The 10,709-nt window shown below is 37.0% G+C and overlaps 1 protein-coding gene across 1 annotated transcript; it reads left to right on the top strand.

Annotated features, from left to right (window-relative positions):
- Positions 1–3,573: 3,573 nt before the first annotated feature.
- Positions 3,574–7,543, top strand: LOC106305877 (protein BRASSINOSTEROID INSENSITIVE 1). The gene has a single exon (XM_013742288.1). It carries the CDS (start codon positions 3,782–3,784, stop codon positions 7,370–7,372), a length of 3,591 nt encoding a protein of 1,196 aa, XP_013597742.1. The 5' UTR covers positions 3,574–3,781; the 3' UTR covers positions 7,373–7,543.
- The last annotated feature ends 3,166 nt before the right edge of the window (positions 7,544–10,709 follow it).

Below are 10,709 nucleotides of genomic sequence, written 5' to 3'. Positions count from 1 at the left end.
TTATACCTAATGGATATTTCATTCACATATTTTTTTTTTGTGGTTGACTTTATCATCCAAATTGTTCAGAATAGGGCTGGGCAAATAAACCGAATCCGAAAACCCAAACCGAATCCGATCCGATAAAAGTGAATCCGAACCGATCCGAACCCGACGTAAATACCGAATGGATCTTGTTTTGTGGTATTTCGGGTTATGGGTATTATCCGAACCGAACCCGAATCTAAATGGATATCCGATAGAACCCAAAACATTCAAAACCTCGAAAAGATCTTGTACCAAACATGATCTCAATTCCTAATATGTATCCAAAATACACTAAGAAATATTGAACATCTAAAATACTTATCTATTACATGAAGGTTGGTGGTTTTATTAAATGAAGGTGGATGGTTGAAGATGGCCGTTGAATCTTGAAGTATTTAGATTTAGATTTTGTTTTTGTTAAATAATGTTTCTCATTTCATGAGAACTTGAATTTCGTTTTATGCTTTTATTTATTTGGTTTTCTTTTTATTAGTAAATATGATTACTTTTCGTTTGATTTTGAATGATCACGGTTGATGCTCTTTATTTTGAATCGATTTTACTTAAGTTTTGGTTACAAAATAGGTACAAATCAGGTATTTTAAAACTGAAGAACCGATTTTACACATGTTTTGGTTATAAAATAGGTAAAAATCAGGTACTTTTAAACCCGATTGGGACCCGAACCCGAAAGTATATTGGGTTGTACCGGTTCGTTGAAGATTTACTAACCCCGATCCGAATCCGATAGAACCCGAACCGGTCCCGAACCGAACTTTCATATAATCCGAATGGGACTGATTTTGATAAACCCGAAAAACCGAAACCCGATTGGATAAAACCGAAACCCGATTGGGACCCCGAATTCCCAGGCCTAGTTCAGAAAAGAGACTAATCATCCAAACAAAATGAAAAAATATTCAAATATTTTTATTTTTTTTGTTTTTGTGGAAGAAATAACCTTTTTATATATTCGAAAAAATAAAATAATAATATATATTATTAAAAAGGGGTTACATACATTGAAGTTGTTTCTACCTTTACTATATTTTTGTGAAACAGAGATCGAGAGATCGTTACCTTGATGAAATTTCTAATTTCCTCTTGTTTGAATTTGAGTTTATTTGCAAACACTTATGTTTCTAACGTTCTCTTACAATTACTGGAAACTGGAAAAAAGTTTACTCAAAATTGAAACAAGAACAAATTAGAGATTTCAACAAGAGAACGAACTAGTTCAAAAAGGGAATTGATATTACTAAGGATTATGGATCGGTTTAGCGGAACACGCCGGTGTGGTAGTTGAACGAAATTAGACGTGCAATATTTGAATTAGTTTGTTTTGTTCAATTTAAGCTTGTAATTGACATTTGAATTTTTGTTTATCGAGTTGATTATTAAAAGTAAATATTATCTTAAAAAAATAGAGATTCACAAAAAGATAATAAAGTAGAAGACAACTCCAATGTACGTAACCCTTTTTAATAATATATATTATTTTATTTTATTTTTTCGAATATATAAAAAATGATTTCTTCCACAAGAAAAGGAAAAAAAGAACAAAAAAGTTTTTGAATTTTTTTGGAACAATTTGGATGATAAGACAAACATGGAAAGAAAAAAAAAAGAAATATGTGAATGAAATATCTATATAAACAGGAAACATTTGGGACTATAAACAATAGGTTGGGTCTGGCACAATAGATTCATCGGATATATCGCAAACCGGGGTTCGACTACCCCTCTAACCATTTTTTTATTTTTTTTATTAATTTATTCATTATTTAAAAATGTAAAAAGCCACGTAAGCGATATATAATGGACAGCTCAGATTCCGTTATGTTTAACTAACTGATAATTGGTCAATGTATGCAAAAATCGAATTTTGTTAGTTCGTGTATGAGATTTGAAATAACTACGTGTTCATGTATGTATTTGCACAATTTATGTGTTTATGTACTGATCGGGACCGCTGGACTCTGTTGATGTTGGAATTAGCCGATTTCCCGTCTATCCATCTATGTAATTGCCAGAAAAAACGAAAGAGGTCTAAAAGTGACAGGAAAAGAAATTAATTAATTAGTGAGAAAATAATTAGCAAAGACTAATGACATTGAGTAAAGAATTGGCAAAGACTAAATAAGAGTACTAATGAGCAGATAATAGTAGATACTAATACTAATAGCCTTCTGTAGTCATAACGAAATTCATAATTTATAGAAAGAGAGAGTCTACCATTAATTGACACTCATGTCCCAATCGCGCTCACACGTACGCTCGTTTTTTGTTCATTCTCTTTTGTAAAAAGCTAGAGAGACAATCTCTCCACCTTTTTTTCCAGACACAGGTGCAAGTGAGCAAGATAGGACTGTGAATCGGAAATATTTGTGGTTGTTGTAAAATTCATGTAAAACTTTTAATATAAACATTTAATTAATATATTCAATATGAAATTCATATACAACTTTTTCTAACAATTACATTCAATGCCTCGAATTGTTGTATATGAGTATTAATGAAGAATTTTTTTTTAGATTCTTACAAGTTTGGTTCTGCCAGCTTTTAGCTACAAGAAATTATATGTATTCCACTAACTTTAGATTCTGCGAGTTTAACCTTTGGTTTGATATTGCATAACTCCATTTTCATATTAAAACTTTTTTATAATATGTTCCAGTTTTATTGAAATACTTAGCCGCTGATATTTTATATTTATCTCTTCTAAATAATATATTTTTTTTTTTTGCAAAAAGTTTCATTTTAACACATTTTATGTGAATTTTAAAAATTCTAAATATATTATGTATTTTTATTTAATATACAATTATTTAAATAAAAAATGATATAGAATGTAGAAAGACACTTTTTGAAATAAAAATAACTTAAAATAATAATATTGTAAACAAAAGTAAATAAAAGAATAATTGCATACTGAGCCATAATGAATTTACTATCAAGATTTAACCAAGTTTGCCCAATGCTTATAATAAAAATAAACAGGAAATAAAATTTTAGAATAGAACTAAATTGAAATCTCTATCAAAATGCAACGAATAATTTTTTTGTATTTATATAATTTTAAAGATCAAAGTAGACCTGATGCCAACATCAACCCAAAATTAGATTAGATTTGTATTATTATTTTTGTTTGATACAAGCTACGTCATTGAGGTAGAACATCTAGACATAATTTAATAAAGCCTAATATGAAATTAAAAAGGGTAACTAGGATATAGCTTGGGGAAGGCTTGATCCCATTTCCTAATCTCACGTAGTAAACACCTTTCATGTACTGACAAATATTTATTTTATTTAACATTTAATTTGGAAAAAAAGTTTGAGACTAACGATTTTGTGAAACCATAATTTAATTAATTTATTGTATCCTCTTGCATTAAATAATTTCTGTTTGTAACAAATACAATAATTAAAGGTAGCATTATTTGTTTGTATCTGTTATCGAAATTGAAAAGATAATAATAATAATCAGAAGAAGAGGTAAAACATGACATGTGAGTGCACAGCTGTGATCACTCTCTTCCCTTCAGCCTTTGATAAATACCTTCTTCCATCCTCCTCCTCCTCCTGTCTTTTGACTCTCCCCTCTCTCTCTCTCTCTCTCTCTCTCTCTCTCTCTCTCTCTCTCTCTCTGAGTTTTCACGTCTTCTCTAATGGTGGAACCAAAACTCTACATTCCCCATTCATCTTTTATGCTTCCACACACCTTTCTCTATCTGTCTTAAAAACTGTGAGAATGAAGATTTTTCCAAGCTTCTTTCTTTTTGTAACGACTCTCTTTTTCTCCGTCTTCTCTCTTTCCCTTCAAGCTTCTTCACCATCTCAGTCTTTGTACAGAGAAATACATCAGCTTATCAGCTTCAGAAACGTTCTTCCCGACAAGAACCTGCTCCCAGATTGGTCTCCCGACAAGAACCCGTGTACCTTCCACGGCGTGACTTGCAAAGAAGACAAGGTTACTTCGATTGATCTCAGTTCCAAGCCTCTCAATGTCGGATTCAGTGCTGTGGCTTCGTCTCTACTGTCTCTCGCCGGACTAGAGTCTCTGTCCCTCTCAAACTCCCACATCAACGGCTCCATTTCAGACTTCAAGTGCTCCGCTTCTCTCACCAGCTTGAATCTATCCAGGAACACCATCTCCGGCCCTGTATCAACCTTGTCGAGCTTTGGCTCTTGCATCGGTCTGAAACATCTCAACGTCTCCTCCAACACCCTCGATTTCCCCGGAAATATTCCAGGTGGGCTAAAGCTTAGCAGCAGCTTGGAAGTTCTCGATCTCTCCACGAACTCTCTCTCCGGTGCTAACGTCGTCGGGTGGATTCTCTCCAACGGATGTACAGAGCTGAAGCACTTAGCGGTCAGCGGAAACAAAATAAGTGGTGACGTGGACGTCTCTCGTTGCGTGAACCTCGAGTTTCTTGATATCTCCTCCAACAACTTCTCCACTTCGGTTCCGTCTCTCGGAGCTTGCTCGGCTCTGCAACACCTCGACATCTCCGCTAACAAATTCTCCGGCGACTTCTCCAACGCCATCTCCGCCTGCACAGAGCTAAAGTCCTTAAACATCTCCGGCAACCAATTCGCCGGAGCCATCCCTTCACTGCCGCTCAAAAGCCTCGAGTATCTCTCCCTAGCGGAGAACAACTTCACCGGCGAGATCCCGGAGCTTCTCTCCGGCGCGTGCGGTACACTCGCCGGACTCGATCTCTCCGGGAACGAATTCCACGGCACGGTTCCTCCGTTCCTAGCCTCTTGCCACCTTCTGGAGTCGCTCGTGCTGTCGAGCAACAACTTCTCCGGCGAGTTACCGATGGATACGTTGCTGAAGATGAGAGGACTCAAGGTGCTCGATCTCTCTTTCAACGAGTTCTCCGGCGAGTTGCTGGAGTCTTTAACGAACCTCTCCGCTTCTCTGCTCACGCTAGACCTCAGCTCCAACAATTTCTCCGGTCCGATCCTCCCGAATCTCTGCCGGAGCCCTAAAACCACGCTCCGGGAGCTTTACCTTCAAAACAACGGCTTCACCGGGAAGATTCCGGCGACGCTGAGCAACTGCTCGGAGCTGGTTTCGCTTCACCTGAGCTTCAATTACCTCTCCGGGACCATCCCGTCGAGTTTAGGCTCTCTATCGAAGCTCCGAGATCTGAAGCTATGGCTGAATATGCTCCAAGGAGAGATCCCTAAAGAGCTCATGTACGTCAACACGTTAGAGACTCTCATTCTCGACTTCAACTACTTAACCGGCGAAATCCCTTCCGGTTTAAGCAACTGTACCAATTTAAACTGGATTTCTCTGTCGAATAACCGGTTAACCGGTCAGATTCCCCGGTGGATCGGCCGGTTAGAGAGCCTCGCCATCCTCAAGCTAAGCAACAATTCTTTCTACGGGAACATCCCGGCCGAGTTAGGCGACTGTCGGAGCTTGATATGGCTCGATCTCAACACCAACTACTTCAACGGAACGATTCCGGCGGAGATGTTCAAGCAATCCGGGAAAATCGCTGTTAATTTCATCGCCGGGAAGAGGTACGTTTACATAAAAAACGATGGGATGAATAAAGAGTGTCACGGAGCTGGCAACTTGCTTGAGTTTCAAGGAATCAGATGGGAGCAGCTTAACCGGGTTTCTTCGAGGAACCCTTGTAATTTCACCAGAGTGTATAAAGGCCACACTTCGCCTACGTTTGATAACAACGGCTCCATGATGTTCCTCGACATGTCTTACAACATGTTGTCTGGATACATACCGAAAGAGATCGGTTCCATGCCCTATCTGTTTATTCTCAACTTGGGTCATAACTTCATCTCTGGTTCTATTCCCGACGAGGTTGGTGATCTGAGAGGGTTAAACATTCTTGATCTTTCGAGCAATAAGCTCGACGGGAGGATCCCTCAGGCTATGTCGGCACTTACTATGCTTACGGAGATTGATTTGTCGAATAATTTGTTATCCGGTCCGATTCCTGAGATGGGTCAGTTCGAGACTTTTTCCCCGGTTAAGTTCTTGAACAATTCTGGTTTATGTGGTTATCCGCTTCCTCGGTGTGGTCCTGCAAATGCAGACGGGTCTGCTCACCAGAGATCTCACGGAAGGAAACCTGCATCATCGGTTGCGGGTAGCGTGGCGATGGGACTGTTGTTTTCCTTTGTATGCATATTCGGGCTGATCCTCGTTGGTAGAGAGATGAAGAAGAGACGGAGGAAGAAAGAGGCGGAGCTTGAAATGTATGCTGAAGGGCATGGTAACTCCGGGGATAGAACCGGTAACAACACGAACTGGAAGCTGACCGGTGCAAAAGAAGCATTGAGTATCAACCTCGCGGCTTTCGAGAAGCCGTTGCGGAAACTCACTTTTGCGGATCTTCTCCAGGCCACGAACGGGTTCCACAATGATACTATGATTGGATCGGGCGGGTTCGGAGATGTTTACAAAGCTGTTTTGAAAGACGGAAGCGCCGTGGCTATCAAGAAACTGATCCACGTTAGCGGTCAAGGGGATAGAGAGTTCATGGCTGAGATGGAAACGATTGGGAAGATCAAACACCGGAACCTTGTTCCCCTTCTCGGCTACTGCAAAGTCGGAGAAGAGAGGCTTCTCGTGTACGAGTTCATGAAGTATGGGAGCTTGGAAGATGTACTGCACGATCCGAAGAAGGCTGGCGTGAAACTAACATGGTCCATGCGGCGAAAAATCGCGATTGGGTCAGCTAGAGGGCTCGCCTTTCTTCACCATAACTGCATTCCTCATATCATCCATAGAGACATGAAGTCTAGCAACGTGTTGCTGGACGAAAACTTGGAAGCTAGGGTTTCGGATTTTGGCATGGCTAGGCTGATGAGCGCGATGGACACGCATTTAAGTGTCAGTACATTAGCCGGTACACCGGGTTACGTTCCTCCCGAGTATTACCAGAGTTTCAGGTGTTCAACAAAAGGAGACGTTTATAGTTACGGCGTGGTCTTACTCGAGCTTCTCACGGGTAAACGACCAACCGACTCGCCGGATTTTGGAGACAATAACCTTGTTGGATGGGTGAAACAGCATGCGAAACTGCGGATTAGCGACGTGTTTGACCCCGAGCTTTTGAAGGAAGATCCAGCGCTAGAGATCGAACTTTTACAACACTTAAAAGTTGCGGTTGCGTGTTTGGAGGATCGGGCTTGGAAGCGACCGACCATTTTACAAGTCATAGCGATGTTTAAGAAAATACAAGCTGGGTCGGGGCTAGATTCGCAGTCGACGATAGGATCAATAGAGGATGGAGGATTCAGTACAGTAGAAATGGTTGACATGAGTATTAAAGAAGTGCCTGATGGAAAACTCTGAAAGAAACCAAAATCAGATTCTTTGAATTTTCTAAAATGTATGTAATTATGTTATTTACACATGAGACGATGTTCCTTTTTTGTTGGGTTCGGTCGGATTGGGGGAATGGAGAAGAGAAAAGAGTAATAACTTTGTTATGAATATTATGTAAATATACAGTTTTTCATTTTCTTTCTAGAATTTGTAATGTTTGTTTGTAGTTTTAGTTCTATGAAAATTTAATAACGAAATGAACCTCACGAGAAAAATCATACAAGTTTCAGATTTTTGTAGTATTAAATTCGACCGAACATGCGTAAATGCACGTGACCCATGTTTTATTATGGTCAGGGAATTCACGGTGCACGGGAATGGGAAAGTGAGAATGGATGATAGATAGATACTCCATTTAGTTATTTTTTTTCCTTCTTTTCATGGGCGTATATTTTCATAACAAATGTGGTCCCTTTTTTTTTCACTATACGGCGAGTTAAAGTTTTTGAATTTTCTTGTCCTTTATACATGTAGGTGAAATGGTGAATCGATCCGTTGGACCATATTAATTATTTCCATCTACCTTATTCAGTGCAACTTTATTTATTTCAATATCTCTGATCAAAATATATACGTATTTTTTTTCTTTAACAACTGGATTTATTTATTTTGTTTTCTGAAATATAATGAATACCTTAGGTTAAACATTTAGAAGATTGCATCTTTAGTACTATTGTGATGTCACAAAATTGGTATTGACAATGATAGGATGGATGATACGAATTCCGTAATCAGATAAGGATGCTCTGGTGACATTATATGTACAGTTACATTGAATATGATAGGGTGATCACGTAGATTTTTATTAAAAATTAAAAACTTTGATGCTAATAAATACTCTAAGAGATTGTTGATATTATAACATGGAGAAATGGACCTTCCCCTGAAATTTAAAAATAAAGTCAGGGTTTCAAGTTTCTGTGACACTGCACCAACATTAGCACAACAAATCTTACACAAGGAACGTGCGCTCTTCTCTTTCTCTGTCTCCAGCTACGTGGACCGTCTGTCTTCACTCCCCTCCCTCTTTGGGGTTCGTGTTCCTTTCTTTGCTTTTAATTATTTTTATCTCTTTTCTCATTACTACAAACAAAACTAACAAAAAAGCAAATCACGTGTTTAGAGTTTTGATACAACCTTAAAAGAATGGTTTATCTGGGTAATATGTAACTTTATACGCATCATCAAAATATGCATGAGTGTTATTATATAGTACTATGTGCTTTTCACTGATTTGTTTAGTATTAGTTAACCTTATAGAATACCGATACCACTTGATATCAGTCAATATTTGGATGCGTGATTTGCAAAATCTTCAAAACCAGCAGAATTATCTTTTCATACAGATCGAGACAGATATTTTATAATTTGTCTTTCTCGGAAGCCATACTTGACAAGTGTATTAATCAATACTATAAAACAGCATCTGCAAACTGTCTTAAGAATACCGTATATTAATATAAGCTTCTAGTATAAAATATACAAGTTACCCATGTATTCCAAGAAACATTAAATATAGTTGAAAAAATGACTGATATGTGCACATACATTACATATGCTGGCATACAACTTACGTAAGGTTTCATGAATTTTTATAGATAGACAGCACATTGAGTAATCCGCGTGTAGATGTTGAGCAAATACACGCGCATAAACTAATGAGATGGTGGAGGAGGGCGAGAGAGAGAGGGAGAGAGATGCGTAGCTATCAAGCGTGAACACGCACGGCGGTGGTGGGAACGGAGCACGTGGGCCACCATGCATGCAAGCTGTTCTTGTCGGGAACTTCCCCTAACAACGTCTCCCTCAGCCATGGGCCGCCGTCCCTTTCCTGTCTCCGCCGAATTGACCTCTTCCTCTCTATCTCTCTCTCCCACGTGTGTTTCTTTATCATCCATACAATTTTCTTAATCAAACTATTATCTTCCTAAATCCTAATACATTTTTTTTCCTTATATATGCCCAAGAAACTTTTATATTGTTTTGACAACTTGTCAATAATACCATCAGTTAGCTTCCTCGCATTATTGGGTACGTACGTGGGTTTCATTGTTCGTTGTCTGATATCAAGAAATAAAGACAGATATAATTAATTACAGGAATAAGCACGATGCAAACAGCCACTACCCAACAAAACTATGTCTAATACTTAAACCCAAATTTTGAATGGTAACCTAGAAAATGATAAGATCACAGGAAACATGAAAGTTAAAGGTGAAACTTTAACTGAAGAGGAAACATTTTTTATTTAAACATACAATTGATTTACAAATCGTAGAAGAATTTTATTTCCTATCATAACGTTGGTAGAATACCTGAATATAATTAACGATTCCATATAATTATTCAGTCGACAAAAATGCATAATTTCAATATCATTTCAATCATTTATTTTTATGATCGTTCTTACAACCAAATAATTCAACGTTGTCTTGTTTCTGCATGTTAATTACATGTATTACTTTACTTTATGAATGACAGAATGGGTCAAGTGCAAGACGGTCCATGATCAGATATTTAACGTAGTATGTGGAGGGTTACGATGTGTACGTAATACACAAACAATATATAAGCTACATATATATATATATATATATATATATATATATGGGATTGAGAATCTGAAGTTGAATCAATCTAATCATAATTTCAATTGGTCGTTCTCGAGGCTTCTAGCTCACGTGCAAACCTCCCCGCACGTGCGAATGCTTGTTCTCGAATCCCCTGTATATTAATTGGGAAGCATTTAAAAAATTAGAACCTTAATTTTGTATTAATTAAGAAAAAATCCAAATCTAATGTGACACTCTAAATGCATTCTAAATTCTATTTCAAAGAAGTCTAGAGCATCTAATATAAAATATAGTTTAATCTAATGGTGTCACATTATTTCATAATTATATAACACTAGAGAACATTATATTAACCTAAAATATAAGAAGTGTGTATTCTTTCCTTAAATAAAAGCTACGGAGTTACCTAATATGATTTACATATATATGACAATTAATGATTATGAATAATAAAGATTTGATAACAATTTTTGCATCCTTCTTCATTTTTGTTTAAATTTATATTATTAAAAAAAATAAACAATCACATTAACTATATAATAAAAAATAGATTTTTTCATATATGTTATATTTTGAATTTTATAAAATGACTTTAAATTACAAAAATGAGGAAACCTTATATGTTATATATTTTTTTTAAAAAAAACTTTAAAATACAAAAATGAGGACACCTTACATGTTATATTTTCTTATATATTAGAATTTTCTTATATGTTATATTTTGAAATTTT

This window comes from Brassica oleracea, chromosome C7 (assembly GCF_000695525.1).
Source record: "Brassica oleracea var. oleracea cultivar TO1000 chromosome C7, BOL, whole genome shotgun sequence".
Taxonomy (NCBI): Eukaryota; Viridiplantae; Streptophyta; class Magnoliopsida; order Brassicales; family Brassicaceae; genus Brassica; species Brassica oleracea.
The sequence above is the reverse complement of the archived record's forward strand: the minus strand, read 5'-3'. Positions and strand labels throughout refer to the sequence as shown.

What these genes read in the sequence shown, in the direction of transcription:
- LOC106305877 (XM_013742288.1), top strand. Translation starts at nt 3,782, where the DNA reads ATGAAGATTTTTCCAAGCTTCTTTCTTTTTGTAACGACTCTCTTTTTC.